General features: G+C 46.3%; 1 protein-coding gene across 3 annotated transcripts; it reads right to left on the bottom strand.

Moving 5' to 3' along the window:
- Nucleotides 1-5,702: 5,702 nt before the first annotated feature.
- ADAD2 (adenosine deaminase domain containing 2) lies at nt 5,703-12,448 on the bottom strand. 3 transcript variants are annotated; one of them, XM_072636184.1, is made up of 12 exons: nt 12,364-12,448; nt 11,547-11,758; nt 10,099-10,242; nt 8,936-9,076; nt 8,411-8,458; nt 7,932-8,057; nt 7,531-7,681; nt 7,253-7,420; nt 6,907-7,130; nt 6,401-6,638; nt 6,189-6,309; nt 5,703-6,041 (listed from the first exon to the last, which is right to left on the bottom strand). In XM_072636184.1, the coding sequence occupies exons 2-12, from the start codon at nt 11,743-11,745 to the stop codon at nt 5,937-5,939; spliced, it is 1,665 nt and encodes a 554-aa protein (XP_072492285.1). In that variant the 5' UTR covers nt 11,746-11,758; nt 12,364-12,448; the 3' UTR covers nt 5,703-5,936. The 3 variants fall into 3 exon arrangements, with proteins under 3 accessions (XP_072492285.1, XP_072492286.1, XP_072492287.1); XM_072636185.1 differs by lacking the exon at nt 12,364-12,448 and adding an exon at nt 12,260-12,352; XM_072636186.1 differs by lacking the exon at nt 12,364-12,448 and having other exon boundaries at nt 11,547-12,089.
- Between the last annotated feature and the right edge of the window lie 4,345 nt (nt 12,449-16,793).

Genomic DNA, 16,793 nt, shown 5'->3' with positions numbered 1-16,793 from the left:
GTCACTAAGCGGCCCCCCGGCTTTGAAAACCCAGATGTTGGTGCTTTCCTTTCTGGTACCTATGTATGTATGTAGTTGTCAGATAATTGGATCTGTCTGTTGATCTGTGATGTATGTATTGTTTATGTCACAGAGTTGGAAGCATGTCTGTTGATTTTGATTTATCTGTATTTTCTCTGAAATTCAGGATGCTTTTTTCCCTGAACTAAGTGAATGATACATTGATTAAAATGAAAAAAAAAATCAAAAGATCATAAGGTTTTCACAGTTGGAAAGGAATTTAAAGATATTGACCAATCACTGTATTTTGAAGTCTTTAGGGTCATAAAGGCCTTCCCCTTCCCATATTTCTCGGGTTTTCTGTCACGTCAGGCTTAATCACTCAGTCCAGCTATCTCATTTTGTATCAGCTGAAACAAACTCCTAAGATATCTGGATCACTCATGCAGTGCTAGGAGAGGTACAAGTACTTTTCTTTTTAATGTGGTGAAACTGATGCCTAGACAGGTGAATTGTCTGACCAAGCGGTGTGACTTGCTCTGCCCCCCCTCCATGTCTTTGTAAGACTAATCCCCCCTGACAACAGCATCATTACCTAGAACACCTTGCCCTGTGGAAGAAATACAGGCTGGTCTACTTCCATCTTTAAATGTTTCTCAAAATTAGTCTTTTAGGAATTGAAGTAATAATTCCAAACCATCACTACCTCTTTCCCCAGGAACATCATACATCACAAGAGATGCCTGCAAAAAAAAATAAGAAGGGTTTATTTGTAATAGGAAGAGGAGGTAGGAGGACAATTAATAGTCCCCCGAAGTGTTTCCTTCTTTGGTGATCTCTAATTGAAATCTCTCGTTTCACAACTAAATGGATTCTCATCCTGAGACCCCGTAGTATCACTGGAGATGCAAAGTCTGCCCCCAGGAGAAATTGAGGACTAGAGAAGAGTAATGCAGGCATTTGTTTTTAAGCCTTAGACTAAAAAATAGCCTGAACACTTGCCTTATTTATTTATGAGACACTCATTAGAGGGTAAGAGCAAATGGAATCAGGAGAGCTTTGTTGGTCTGTGACCTTCCGTGAAAGAATGCAGTCAGTCATTGGATAGATGGAAACTTTTTTTATCAACACTAACCCAAAACTTGGCCACAGCTGTGACGTGCGAAATGGGGGAAAGGATATCATATTGGGAAGTAGACCTGTTTTCATTCCTGCCACATCATAGAACCTTAAGAGATTCAACTTCCTCATTTTGCAGATGGAGAAACTGTGACCCAGAGCAGGAAACAACATACCCAAGGTCACAAAGCACAACAGGAACTAGAATTTAGGCCTTTGGCCTCCTGATCCATAGTTCTTCCCATCTTATCCTACAGCCATCTTTGAGTCCAGGATACTAGTTGCTGAATGAAGCCCGACCCACTTGGTAGTAGTGTAATCATGGGCAAATCCATTACCTGAGCCTTCAGTTTACTGAGTTTATTTGCAAAATGGAGATGGTAATTATTTTAGTACCCACCTCACAAAGCTGGTGTGAGCCCCAAATGAGAGATACGTCAAGGGTTTTGCAAAATCTAAAGTGCTACATAAATGTCAGCTACTATTTATGTGTATGTTTGTGGGGACAGGAGAGAACAACATAGATCTTGAACTTCCTAAAGATTAGAATCTCATCTAATTTCCATTTATGGCTTCCACTTTCTAAATCTGAATTAAATATCACACAATCACTACATGATCTACTACACCCTGAGGCTAGACTGCGGTGTCATGCTTCTCTTCATCAGTCATAGGCAATCAATTAATCAACAAAATGTTTATTAAGCACACACTACGTGTCAAGGATTGTGGTATGGTAGGTACTCGGGATGGGGACAAGACCTTTGATTCCTTTAGTACCGGGAACTCTCAGGTAAGAAAACTCTCCTTAAGATGCACCTTCTCTGCAACTTACAGAATCGCCTCCATTACTGAGGGGGACAAATGACTAGCCCACAATCCAAAAGTCAGTGTCAGAAACAGGGCTTGGACTCGTCTCCCTGGCTTCAAAGTATAGGTATCTGTTTGCTACAGTATACCATCTCTCTTAAGTCCTGGGAATACAAAGGCAAAAATGAAATGGTCCCTGACCTTTAAGGAGTTAACATTCTATACAGGTAACAAGAAGACATAAATATACATATGCAGAATATGTATATACATATATACATGCATTTTAATGCAAGGTCATCTGGAAGGGGGGCACTAGCGGGAAAGAGAGGTGCCATTTAAGTTGAGCTTTGAAGGGAACTCAGTAAACGTGTGGGGAATGGAATCACAGGGATTTGAGGCACCTGCTACTCACATCCTATAGGAAGGGGGGGGGGTGTGTCTTAATGTTTTTATGTCATGGACCCCTTTGGCAGACTGGTAAGGCCTATGGACCCCTTCTCAAAATAATGTTTTTAAATACATAAAGTAAAATATATAGGACCACAAAAGAAACCAATTGTATTGAAATAAAAGTATAAGTTTTTCCGAGCAAAGTTCACGGAGTCCTTAGGGATTTATGGACACAAGCGGACAATAGAATTCTAGATTTGGAGCTGGAAGACTTCTTTTATTGTTGCTCAGTCATGCGTGACTCTTCAACCCTCTGGGCCATAGTAAACCAATACAGCCTATGGGTTTTTCTTGGTAAAGATCCTGGAGTGGTTTGCCATTTCCCCTCTCTGGTAAAGGCAAACAGAGGTTAAGCAACTTGCCCAGGATTTTACAGCCAGTAAGTGTCTGAGCCTGGATTTGAACTCAAGCCTTCCTGACTCCAGGCCCAATGCTCTACCAGCTGAGCCATCTAGTTGCTTCTGAGAGGAAGTGCCTTAGACTAAGCCATCAAATTCAAAACCTGTTTTTCACAGATGAGGAGAAACTGAGGTCTAGAGAAAGAGTAACTTGCCCAGGATCATACATGTAGTAAGTGTTTGAGGCAGGATTTGAACTCAAGTCTTCTATAGGCATTTTTTTAAGTGCTTACTAAGTGCCAGGTGCTGTGCTAAGGTCTCAGGATACAAAGAAAAAGGAGAAAACAGTTCTTGCCCTCAAGGAGCTTATGTTCTAAAGGGGAAGACAACATATACATAAATCAGCATAAGTAAGACACAGTCATTAGTCAAGAAACATTTATGAAGTACCTCCTATGTGCCAGCACTGGGCATACAAATAAGATGGTCCCTGCCCCCAGGAAGCTTTCAATCTAAGTGGGGAAAATGACACATAAAAGCAAGTTGAAGAAAGAGTGGGGAAAGAAGGTACCTAGTGCTCAGTCACACACCCTCCTCCCCCCCCATCAAGAGGTGGTGATGAGGATCGGATGCGAATCAATCTCCCTGATGAGATTTCAGGTGAGAGCCTGAGGAAGTACCCCATTCAAGGAGGAAAACAATCAGAGCAGCTGTTGGAAAAGCAGCTGTTGGGCTTAGGTGGGAAATACCATTTGAGAGGAAGGCATTAGTACATGGGGAGCATGGTAATGCCTCCTGCAAGGAAGGAGCGTTTGAGCCGAACCTTGAAGGCAGCCACAGACTCTAAGAGGCTGAGATGAAGAGGGGGAACATGTTAAGCATGAAGGATGACTAGGCCAAAAGGATGAAATGGTCAGAAATGCCCTTTAGGAAGATCATTTTGATTTTGATTGGGCTGTGCAGAGGATGCGACTTAAGGAAAATAATCAGGCTGTTGCAAGTGAGGTGATGAGGCCTGCACAAGTAGTGCCTGTGGGGGTGGTGAGAAGGTTTGTGACATTATGTCAAGAGAAAACAAGATTTGACACCTGGCTGGCTATGCTGGGGGGGATGAGCATGTCTGGAGTGACACAAGATGCAGTGGAGAGAGCACCCAGTCTCAAGTCAGGAAGACTCACCTTCCTGAGTTCAAATCTGGCCTCAGACACTCCTAGCTGTGTGACCCTGAGCAAATCACTTAACCCTGTTTGCCTCAGTTTCCTCGTCTGTCAAATGATCTGGAGAAGGAAATGGCAAACTACTCTGATATCTCTGCCAAGAAAATCCCAAATGGGGTCATGAAGTATTGGAACAAACTGAAATGACTGAACAACAAAAAAATGAGGTCAGAAGCCAATGCAAAGGAAGATACAACAGAGAGGAAAGCAGACATGAACCATCAGCTAGCTGACATGGCAGGATGAAGTGAGGGATTTTCAAGGACAGGAGAGACTTGAACATGTTTGAAGATGGCAGTGAGGTTCCTTCCATGATCTCCTCAATCCATGACCCTAACTTCAGTGATCCAATCCTAGTGGCTGACAGCCTAGGAGGCCTCTGGACCTAACTGCCTCAAGACAACTAGCTGGGAGCTGTCCACAGTCCTGGCCAGAAGCTCTCAGGGCCCCCTGCAGTAGAAATGGCACCAACTTTCCAGAGCTCTCCCGGTTCTCCAACGACCAGGAACTGTTAATTGGGGTGGGGATAATAGACATTCAGAGAATCTATACCCAGAGGGAGTGGTAGGGGAGAGGCCAAAAACAGAAGAAGGCCAGGCCCAGAGAGGAGGGGCCAGGACTTATTCCTGAGATGCCTGTAAAATGTAAGAGGACTGCAATTGGAGCCAGAAGATCTGCTTTCTATCACTCCTTAGTAGTGTGATGTTAATAATCTATGAGGGTTAGAAAATAGTTTACAGAAACCTGCACTTGATGAGAAGTCAGACAGAAACACATATTTTTCTAAAGAGAACAATGATATTGCATAGTTTATTATGCTTGGTGATATAAACAAGTGGTCAGCCCTGAATCTGTGATCCTGGCCCCTACACAGAATTACCACCATCATCTGACAGTTCAAACACGTCCTGGGGATAACACTGCACAAAGCCATTCCCTTAGTCTGACAGTGCTGAAAATCACATTTTTCATCCCAAGATTCCCCAGACCTGCTTTGGGGTTGCTAATATTTTCTACCTAAAATTTGGGAATATAAAGCTTTCCTTTACCTCTGGGCTTGGCTGGTCCACTGGACTATGGGCCTGAAATGGACAGACTGAGACAAGCACAGGCAAGAGTCAATTGAGAATTTGGGAGCGTCTTTATTAGCTGGCAGCTGTCCTCAGAGAGGCAGCCTGGAACAAAGGTGTGTGTGCCTTTTAAGCATCTTAGCAACCCCCCCCACCCCCACCCCGTACAGCCTTGTGGTTCCAATAGCACACATTTTTCACAGAACAGTTTTGACAGGGGTTCCTAGGTGCTGCTAGGCAAGAGGGCACAACACAGAGGGGGGCCCAAGCAGCTGCCAGGCAAAGGGGTACAACAGAGGGGGGGGCCCAAGCAGCTGCCAGGCAAAGGGGTACAACAGAGAGTGGCTGCTAGGAGAAGGGGCACAACAGAAAGTGGCTACTAGGCCCAACCCTACCTAGAAACTCAACAGACATTTCTCAACCCAGGGGCTCCAGGGTGGGGGAGGGGGGTGGGGGTGGGGTGGGAGGAATAATGTCCACTTCAGGCCAAGTGCTTTCTGAACTTTTTCCAAGCCTGGTGAATCATTTTCCCCACATTTTAGAAGAAAGTCAATAGATGGCATTCAAATTCTGAACTTCCACTCCCTCACCCATAAAATAGGGATAATACTTCCTAGATTACCCCCTCTATCTCACAAGAATGTTGTGAGAGTCCTGACAATCAAATGATAGAGAATGTTATTTCCAACCAAGACTGCACAGAGAACAAATAATTTATTCAGGAAAAATCCTAAAGCACATAGCTTCCAACCAGGGATCTCCAACGTCCCCACCTCACTACCTCTCCCCTAAACTGTGCCCAGCCCAGGTCCCTAATACCTGGGCACTTTCTAATCCCTGCCACAGACCCCACCCCTGCCCCAAAACACACACACACATCCAAGGTTTCTCTGTGGGAAGGACACAGGGCACACCTTAGATGCCTGTGTTCAGTGACAGAACCCACCCACTAGAGGCTTGGAGGGCCAAGAGCCCAAGTCCTGCTGTTCCAGGTAAGTGGTCAGTTCCTGACGAGCAGCACGGTATGTCCCGGCCTGAAAAGAGGAGACACCAAGGACATCAGAGCAGGCCTGAGTCTGGAAGCAGGGCAAGGGTAAGGAGAAAGAAACAAGGTTCAAGACATGGCCTCACTCCTGGGGGAATTCACAATATGAACAAGCAAATGAAGAGTGATCACTGACCTTGGCTACCTCGTATGTGTCCAGTGCCAAGAGATCAAGTCTTCCCAGGGCTTGGGCAACTTGGCGGAAAGCACGGAGGAGAGCAGCCTTGCACAGGCGGGAGGGAGGACCAAGGGAGCCTCTGGGTGGGGAAAGAAGAGGCAGTGACCTCCAAGTCTCCCACTTTCTACATCTCCACATCTTTCCTCCTCCTCTACAACACCTGGCCTTACTCTGCCCACACACAGCCCGTGTTTGTGTCCACAACTTCCAGGCTGGTATCTCCCAGGCTCCAGTTGAGGCTGAGGCCCTGGCAGTTGGAGGGTGCTGAGTCCTGGGGAGCCACAGGTGGACCCAGAAACAGGTGCAGGGGATTCCGGGCATAGGGAGGTGGCAGGCCTGGCCCTCCCTCTAGACAGGGCCGGTCATGGATGACCCGACTCAGAGTGGAGGGATCATGGCAGGAGTCAGCTGTGGAGGAAAAACAGATGTCTGAAAGAATGAGGGTCATCTCTCCACCGAAAACATAATCTCCCTACCTCTCCAGACTGCCCCCATAAGATTAGAAGGAACATTTTATCAAGATCATCCAGTCCAAACTTGTCATTGCACATATGAGTAAACTGAGGCTTTGAGAGAGACAGTGAATTGTCCTTCTACCCCAGACTGGGGGCTGTTTTCCAAGACCCTCCCCATCTCTACCATCCATCCCCACAGCCACCCATCTTGGCCCTCCTACCAAGGACGAGGCTGGTTGCATAGAGTGGGGGCAGGAAATGGGCCAGCAGGCCCCCTCCCAGCCCCAGCACTACCCATCGAGCCACCTTGTCACTGGCCGACAGCGAACAGACTCTGGCTGCCCGAAATCCTGGGGCAAGGTAGCAAACTGGGCGCAGCTCTCCCCGGGCATGTGCTTGAAGACGAAGTGATGGACTGTGAAGAGAGCCCCCCAGGGAAGGGAGGCTGCAGAGGGAGGAGGGGAGAGATCAGAGAGATGAACTGTCACAGAAAATACAGCTCTTCAGATTTCTCCCATGCTGACCACTCTACTCAGAGACCCCCTCCCATCCAAATTTCCTGCGTACTAGATGTCATGTGCAGCCCCTGCAGGAGTGTCACTCAGGTACAAGTGCAAGAAGATTTTGGGCTTCAGGGCAAGAGGGGGGCCAGGGCCTTGACGAGGGGTCAGCACTGATCGTTCTGCTCCCTCTGGGCCCCCACTAGCCACCATCAGGAGCTGCCGGAACAGGAACCTGACAAAGATGGAAAAAATGATAGGTGGGTTCGTATCCTGTGATCAGCTGGGGGTAAAGGAAGCTCCCCGCATAGGTTCAGGTTCCAACTGTCCTCTCTTTACCCCTACCTGACCAAGGCACGACGGGCAATGACCAAGCTGTGAGTGTCGTGGAGTCTTCTGCCCATGAACTCAATCCAGCCCCTATAGCCGCCTGAACCCGTACCCAGAGCAACCAGCTCATAGGTCTCCCTACAGCCACCCCTGTCATCTGGGACCTCTGTAGGAAGAATAGGGAAGGGGGGGTTGGTGGGGAGATCTGAGAAAGAATCCTGAAGGGGAGGGGATACTGGGAAGAGAAATGGGAAAAGAAGACTTGGGGGAGATTGTGAGATGAGACCAAGAGGGAGGAAGGAAAGGAAAACCAAGGAAGGGAAGAGGTTCTAGAGGCTCCCCTGCCCCCCAAGGACAAGGTGGGGCCATGGCAGATGGGAGGGGCCTCTGGGGAGTAAAGTCTCAGGCTTCCATACCCCTTTCCAGGATGACAGCTGCTATACTCCGCTTGCAGCCCCGGTAAGGGGAGTTTTCACCTATCAGGCGGTCAAATCCAGAGCTCACTACAGCTGCACAACGCTGCTCATGGGTCAGAATGTTCTCTAGAGAAAAGGGCAGGAGAGGAGAGGAAGGACCCATGATCCTTCTACCTCATCCCCAAGACTGATTCTATTTTCCTTTCTTCATCCAACACACTCTGGGGTAGAACAGCCAGGTGAATTGGGGCTGGCTTCTGGGACCAAGCAGAACCAGAAGAATGGGTGGAAGTTCTAACTACCCAGAGCAGGGCGGGTTGTCTGGGAAAGGAAGGTGTCCACCTCAGCAGAGGTCTCCAAAGAAGGTTGAGGACCACATACAGTGATGTTACAAAGAAGCCTCCCATTTAGATATAACCTCTTTGACTCAATGCCTGTAATCTGGGGAGTAAAAGAGAGAGTCATGAGGGAAGGCTCACCTGCAGTTAAAGAACAGAGAGGGAAAGTGTCAGGATCTTTGAAGGGAGCTGCAAAAGAAAAACGGGGACTGTTAAGATCTATCTTTTGGGTTACCTGGGACACAAGCCTTTGCTCCTCTCCCCAAACATGGAAGAAAGGCAACTGAGGCGGACGAGGTTGGGACAGTTTTATAACCCAGGAATCCCACAGCCCAGCACCTCCCCCGCCCCCCACCCCCACCCACAGAGATGAGGGCAGGGCAGATGGTCACCTCTCTTCCCATCGGACTTGGTCTCACCTCTCTAGCATCTTCATCAAGGGATGGCCTGCTGGTAGTCTAACCTCACAGATGCTCGTGTTGAAAGGGTCCTTTAAACTAACATACCTGGCTCATTTTATGAATTAGAAACTCAAGACCCTGAGAGGAGTTGTGATTTGCCCAAGATCACAAGAGCAGCCAGCAGAGCGCAGCGTCAGCCTTTCTATTGTGGGAGAAATAGATACCCTTCCCCACTAGGAACCTCCTATTCCTGAGGAAGAACTACCTGGATTTTCCAATTGGGTTCTGACCCAGCTGAGAGCATGGATAGCTGCCTGCCCCTTTGCCTCCTTCTTGCTGCTCCCAGTACCCTCAGGACAGTACACCTTATCCAGCACAGCACAGACAGAGAAATGTCGGAAGGGAACTGAGGGAAGGAAAGGGATTTTAGAATTAGGAAAGGGATTCTCCACAGGCCCACCTGCTCAGAAGACCAGCTCCCTCCTAAGCCCCTCAGACCTTCTTCTAAATAGCTTCTATATGAAAAATCAAAACCACATTTCAATACTCATAGGTTCTATGAAAGGACCTTAAGAGACATTCTAGTCTAATCTCCCCTCCTTTAAAAAAAAGAAGAAACAAATAAGTAGGCACCCCCTTAGTTTGCAGTTCTTTGCCATCAAAATAGTCTGCCACAAAATAAAAGAGCTGCTATAAATATTTTCATACATATGGGTCCTTTTCCTTTCTTCGCTCTCATTTGGGTGATGATCTAATACTAGTATCACTGGGTTGGGGGGTATGCCCACTTTTGGGGCATAGTTCCAAACAGAGTTCCAGAGTGGTTGAAGAAGTTATGGCATGTGAACATCATATTACTGCGACATAAGAAATGACAAAGTTTCAGAGAAACCTGGGAAGACTTGTGTGAACTGATGCCCAAGGAAGGAGAAGCAGACGAACAATTCATACAACGGTAACAACATTGTAAAAATCAGAACTCCCATCAACACAACCACCAGGCATGATTCCAAAGGACTCAGGATGATGAAGAAAGAAAGATGGAGACAGAGAAAGAATGGACTCACACAGAGTGACACACACATTTCTGGACATGGATACGGTGGCAACGTTCTGCCTGACTACGCATGTTTGTTATAAGGAGTTTGATTTCCTTTTATCAAAGGTGCAGGAGAATGAAAAGAGGGGAAAAAAACTTTGATAGAAAAAAGTAAGATTTAATTTTAAAAAAGAGGAAACTAATATGTAGAGTAGTGGAATAACTTGCCTAATCTCACATGTAGCAGAGCATAGGACTGATAGATTGATTCCCACTTCACCAGACTGCAGCGTTCCCAGGGTCAGAGGCCTGGCTTTATACCTCTCTACACGTACACCTCCATCCCATCCCAATGCTAAGCACACAGTGACCCCTCCTCCCTCTCTTACCCTTGACCTCACTCTCCACAAAGCTCAGAGGAAGGCCCACACTTGCTGCATAGCTACTGAGGAGGCTCAGGGCCTGGCCTGGAGGGGGGTCTTTGTGTCCTAGGATCAGCTCCCTCAGCACAGAAGGAGGATCTGCAAGTGGCCCTAAAAAGAGAAAGGAGAGCACAGTAAATCACAGACTGATAAAACTGACACCTTAAGTGGCCTGAGAAATCATCTGCTTGATCAGAATAGCAAACTGGGGCCAAGGGAGGCTATGCAACAGCCAGGGTCCTGAGCTAGCGAGTGGCTGGGCCTAGAAGTCAGGGCCCTTGACTGTCCCCAGTGCTCTTTCCCCCAACCATTACCTCCCTCATATCAAGGGACTTTGCTGACAACAGTAACCTTTCTTCCCAACTCCAATGAGAAACAGAGTTGGAAGGGACCTTCTAAAGGTTATCTAATCCAACCACAAAGAAATCGGCCTTTCTTCTACTTCATTCCAACAAGAAGTCATCTTCAGAGATCCTCAGTGAGAGAGAACCCACCATCTTCCAAGGCAGCCTGTTACACCTTTGACCACCACAGGCAAGTCATTCATCTTGACATCAAGCCAAAATCTCCACCTCAGCAACCGCTACAATTACTCCTAGAAAGAGTATGCCAATCTACATCCCTGTGACTCCAGTCACCACCCCTGTTAACTTTCCAAACCAAAATGTCCCTCCAAGAATATGCTGTCTGGATCCTCACAAACACCAAAGACAAAAAAAAAAAAAAACTCAAGGAAAGAGAAAGTGATAGGGGAACAAGAAATGTAATCAAACGAGAAAAACATTAAGATCCAATTTGGGAAACTGTTAACTGTTATATAAGAGGGAAACAGGATGAAAGTTCACCAGAGACTAACTAGTGAGGAGGATAGTAACACTAGAGAGGGTCTCTGTTCATGCGTCTTGCCTCCTACTATCAGACTATAAGCTCCATGAAGATAAGGACTGTCTTCCCTTTGGTATGTGTAACCCCAGTCCTCAATCTAGTGCTTGGCCCACACTAAGGGCTTAACAAAGGCTTTCTCACTCATTCAAAGGACAAGCCAAGAAAAAGTCTACTCCCTGTTCCTTATGACTACCATTTATAAAGCACCTTAAGGTTTGCATCATCTCCTATTTGCATAGTATCTCATTTGGGCCTTACAACAACCTGGGAAGGGAGGTGCTAGTATTATCCCCCTTCTTACAGATAAGGAAAATGAGGCAGGTAGAAGCTGTAGTGACCTAGCCAGAGTCACACAGCTAGTAAGTCATGTTTGCACTGGGGTCTTCATGCCTCTGTCCTGGTCCACCCTTTGGCCACAGGGCCACAGACTTTGCCGTTCCCCTTAAACCTCCTCTGGCCTGGGGCGAACACCCGCAGTTCTCCCACCGGGATCCCTGCCCCTGCTCCCATCCCTGGGGCTGGGTCCCTACCATCCCTGACGGCCTCAGTGCCCAACTGCTCCTCCTTCTTGTCTTCTCCCTTAAGGGGCTCTGCTGGGGGAGGCTGGGCCTCGGAGGACGCCTGGCCAGAGCCTTCCAAGGGTCTCCAGGGGATGGGGCCCAGGCTGGGGCCCGGGGACATCTGCAGAGAGGCTGCCAGGCGGGGCTTCCTGCGGGTGGCCTCGTCCATGCTGGAAGAGTGGCTGCCGAGGAACAGGCACCAAGGTGAGTCACCGCCTTCCAAAGCGCTTTCACAAACGGGAGCGCACAGAACCCTCACAACCACCCTGGGCGGGCAGCGGAGGGGGGGGGGGGGGAGGGGGGTGGAGGTCGGAGGGCGCTCTAGCCCCATTTTACAGCTGAGGAAACTGAAGCAGGTGGAGAGAAAGGGGCCTGCCCGGGGGTCGCAGGGCCCAAATGCCCATGTTCCAGGCCGGGAAACTGAGGCACCGAGAGGGCTCTGCAAGGGAATCTGATTTTTACGAAGGAGGAAACCGAGCCCTGGAGCCGTTACTGGTCCAGGCCCGAATCCCCGGGGGGCTCCTGGGGGGTGGGGGCTCCTGGGGGAGTGGGGGCTCCTGGGGAGTGGGGGCTCCTGGTGGGGTGGAGGCTCCTGAGGGAGTGGGGGCTCCTGGGGAGTGGGGGCTCCTGGGGGTGGGGGCTCCTGGGGAGTGGGGGCTCCGGAGGAAGCCCGCCAGCTTTACAAGGGGAAGGGGCCACGGAGAAGCCGCGGTGCACGAGGAGAGGCCTCGGGGCTCAGCGATTCTCCCGCACCCCACTTCTCGTCCTTCTCCCCCCACCCCTTCACCTCGCAGCCAGCAGCCTCTGCACGTGGCACCCTCACCCACGTGGGACGCCCGTTACCCACGTGAGGGTTCCCTGGGTTTCCCAGCCCCGCCTTCTTCCCCCGCTCTTAGGCCAATAAGAATCCATCTAGCGGGGCCGCTTCCAGCCAATCAGAGGGCCCGCTGCTTAAATTTACCCCACCCCACCCCCCCAAGCAGATTTTTAATCTCGTTTTATTCTTTTGGAGAATCTGGTGGAGCTCTTAAATGCAGAAAATAAAAAGGAAACCCAGTGTGTTGAAAATTTTCTTTGATGTTCCTAGTAGACCCCAGGTTAGGAACTCCTGGTAGTGTCCTGGATGAATCCCGCTCCGCCTGAACGTGGCTGAAGCCTCTGGTTCGCAGGGAGTTTTGTTGTACTTCAAAGCTTCCTTCCTTCCTTCCTTCCTTCCTTCCTTCCTTCCTTCCTTCCTTCCTTCCTTCCTTCCTTCCTTCCTTCCTTCCTTCCTTCCTTCCCTTTCCTTCCTTCCCTTTCCTTCCTTCCTTCCTTCCTTCCTTCCCTTCCCTTCCTTCCCTCCCCCCCTCCCCGAGCTTAGGAGAGGGAAAGAAGATGAATCCAGAAAGGCTTCTTTGGATGTCTGCTTCCCAGGACGGAGCTCTCCGAGCCAGCACGATTCCACACCACCTGTCTTGGGATTCAGAGGGGAAAACACAATGGATCTGGAATTCGGATTTTAGCTCACCCTGCGTTTATTAAGGTTCTACTGTGTGATGGACACTGTGCTCAGCCCTGGGGATACAAGTAGGCAACATGAAACAAACCCTATTCACCAGGGTCTTGCATGGGTTGGAGTTTTGGGGTTTTTTTTCACTTAATAGTGCTTTTTTTCCCAATTACATGTGAAGATATTTTTCAACATTGATTTTTGTAAGATCTGAGTTCCAAATTTTTCTAACTCCCTGTCTTCCGTCCCCCCTCCCAAGACAGCAAACTATCTGATATAGGTTATACATGTACAATCATGTTAAATATATTTCCACATTAGTCATGTTGTGAAAGAAGAATCAGGACATAAGGGGAAAACCACAAGAAAGAAAATAATAACAAAAAGTGAAAGTAGTAGGCTTTGATCTTTACTCAAACTCCTTAGTTCTTTCTCTGGATGTGAATTTTTTCACCATGAGTCTTTTGGAATTGTCTTCCATCGTTACATTGCTGGCAAGAGTTGATCGTTACACAGTGTTACTGTTACTGTGTACAATGTTTTTCTGGTTCTGCTCATTTAACTAAACATCAGTTCCTGTAAGTCCAGGTCTTTCTGAGATCTGTCTATTCATCATTTATTATAGAACAATAGTATGCCATTAAATTCATATACCACAACTTGTTCAGCCATTCCCCAATTGATAGGCATCCCAACAATTTTCAATTCTTGGCCACTGCACAAGGAAAAGTTACTATAAATACTTTTGTACATGTGGATCCTTTTTTTATGATCTCTTTAGGACACTGACCTAGTAGTGGTATTGCTGGATCAAAAAATAAACACAGTTTTATGGCCGTTTGGGCAGAATTCCAAATTGCTCTCCAGGATGGTTAGATCAGTTCACAACTCTACCAACAATGCATTAGTGTTCCAATTCTCCTATTTCTTCTCCAACATTTGTAATTTTCCTTTTCTGTCATATTAGCCAACGTGATAGGTGGGAGATGGTAACTCAAGAGTTGTTTTAATTTACATTTCTCTAATCAATAGTGATTTAGAGCATTCTTTCACATGACTATAAATAGCTTTCATTTTTTCATCTGAAAACTGCCTGTTCATCCACTTTGACCATTTATCAATTAGAGAATGACTTGTATTCTTATAAATTCAATTCAGTTCTCTATATATTTTAGAAATGAGGCTTTTATCAGAAACTAGCTATAAAAATTATTTCCTAACTTTCTGCTTTTCTTTTAATGTTGGATCCATTGGCTTTATTTGTCTAAAATGTAATTTAATGTACTCAAAATTACCCATTTTGCATTTCATAATGTTCTCTATCACTTGTTGGGTCATAAATTTTTCCATTCTCCATAGATCTTATAGGTGAACTATTTCTTGCTCTCCTAATTTGCTTATGTCTAAATCATATGCCCATTTTGACCTTATCTTAGTATAGGGTGTGAGATATTGGTCTATGCTTAGTTTCTGCCATACTATTTTCCAGTTTTCCCAGCAGTTTTTGTCAAATAGTGAGTTCTTATCCCAGAAGCTAGAGTCTTTGGGTTTATCAAACAGTACATTATTATAATCATTTACTGCTGTGTCTTGTGGACCTAGCCTATTCCACTGAGGATCTTGTGTGTTCTAATACCACTTTATAACTTTGGGCAAAATTACTTCACCTCCTAGGGTCTCAGTTTCCTAATTTATAATAATAAAATCAACAAGCATTTATTTAAGCTCTTACCATGTACCAGGCACTAAGCTCCAGAGATAGAAAAAAAAAAAAAGGTAAAAACAGTGCCTGCTTTCTCATGAAACTTCTATTCTAATGGAATTGACAACATTTAAAAATCTGTATATACAAGATAGAAAAAGACAGACTAGATGATTTCCAAGGTTCTTTTGGGTTCTAAAACTAAAATGGCACAGACCTCATCTTCACCCAATAAATTAGAACCAACTTGAATGCCATTTACTTCAGGAAATTTCTGCTGATTGGCCTCCACTGCATCTGGAACTTCACTAAAACTTTGCACCTTTGTAATGTACTTGTAATCCAAGACAGAGTCTTGCACTATAGTTGTTTCTGTTGGAGTCTTATCCTCTTAATAATAATTCCTAAGCCTGAATCCCAAAGTTATCTGGCTATGACCCTAGCCCTGTGACCCTACTAGTGTGCAGAACAACGGAAATGATGGTTCTGCTGTCTTCTGCCCTAATCGGACTACATCAAGAGCATGGTCTGAGCCCCACTTTTAGGAAGCCCGTTAACACACTGGAGAGTATTCATCATGAGTTAGGGTATGTGGAAACATGCCATATGAGGAATTAGTCATACTTCAATGAAATTCTGCCAGGTTCACCCAAGTAGAAATCATCCCTCCTTCCACAAGTATCTCTCTCCATTCAACCTTCCTTACCCACTTTTCACATTTTAAGCTGTTGGTTATTTTTGTACATGTCTTATTCCCCCCTACAGGATTGTAAACTCCTTAAGGGCCAGAAACTAATCATTTTTCTTAGTTGTACGCTTAGGCCTTACCAGGGTGACACACATAGTAATTATTTATTGAATAAAGCATTTGATAGTTGGCAGAACTGGGGATGACAAGAGAGAAGAGGGGAGAGGTGAAGTGCTTTTTATTCAGTCTTTTCAGTCTGACTCATGACCAAATTTGAGGTTTTCTTGGCAAAGGTACTGGAGTGGTTTGCCATTTCCTTCCCCCACCTGAGGAAACTGAGGCAATGTAAAGTGACTTGCCCATGGTTACACAGTTAGTAAGTATCTAAGACCAGATTTGAACTCTAGAAGATGAGTCTTCATGACTTCAGGCCCAGCTCGATATCCATCAGGCTGCCTAGCTATCTGAGGTGAATTCTAAAGTTAAGGTTATTCTAAATAACAATCAAAGGAAGAGCTATGAACAACAGGTAGAACTTATCAGGAGGAAAACTCAATATAAGGAAATGCTTTCTAACAATTGGAACTGACTAAAAATGGAATTGACTGCTTGACTAGGTGTCAAGGTCTCCATCACTGAAAATACTCAAGCAGAGGAATGATGATTATCTGGAACAGGTAGTTCTCAAGGGAGAAGTCAGGCTACCTATATAGCCATATGAAAAAATGCTCAAAATTACTACTAATTAGAGAAATGCAAATTAAAGCATTCCGAGTTTCTACCTCACATCCATCAGAGTGACAGAGATGATTAAGCAAAGAAAGTGATAAATTGTTCCACAAGGGGCTCTGAACAAATCAGGTATATGGAGGCCAGCGGGTTGGAATCACATCATAGCAGGGTCTGGGTTCATTTGATAAGTTATCATGTGACAAATAGCGTAAGAGGAACCAAGTGTATGTTTCTTGGTGATGCCATAGTTGTGCCCATCCTGGTTCATTTCCCTGTTTTCTATACTCTAGAGAGCTACAAGGGTAGCATACAATTTTAGCCACCATGTGGTGCTATCCCCACACCACCAACCCAGTAGCCAGTGGCAGAGTCAGTACCCTGGACAGGGAGAAGAGGGACAGCTTTTCCTCAAGGGCCGCAGTCTCCCTCTCAATCCACCAGTATTTATTAATACTAGATTCCAGGCACTATGCTAGGGCCCTGAAGATAAAATCAATCAATAAACATTGATTAAATATCAATGAGGTGCCAGGCACTGTGCTAAACATGGGGATACAAAAAGAGGCAAAAGACAATCTCTGCCCTCAAGGAGCTTACCATCCAATG

Source organism: Notamacropus eugenii, chromosome 1, assembly GCF_028372415.1.
Source record: "Notamacropus eugenii isolate mMacEug1 chromosome 1, mMacEug1.pri_v2, whole genome shotgun sequence".
In the NCBI taxonomy this organism is placed as follows: Eukaryota; Metazoa; Chordata; class Mammalia; order Diprotodontia; family Macropodidae; genus Notamacropus; species Notamacropus eugenii.
Note: the sequence above shows the minus strand (reverse complement) of the source record. Positions and strands in the feature narration are given on the sequence as shown.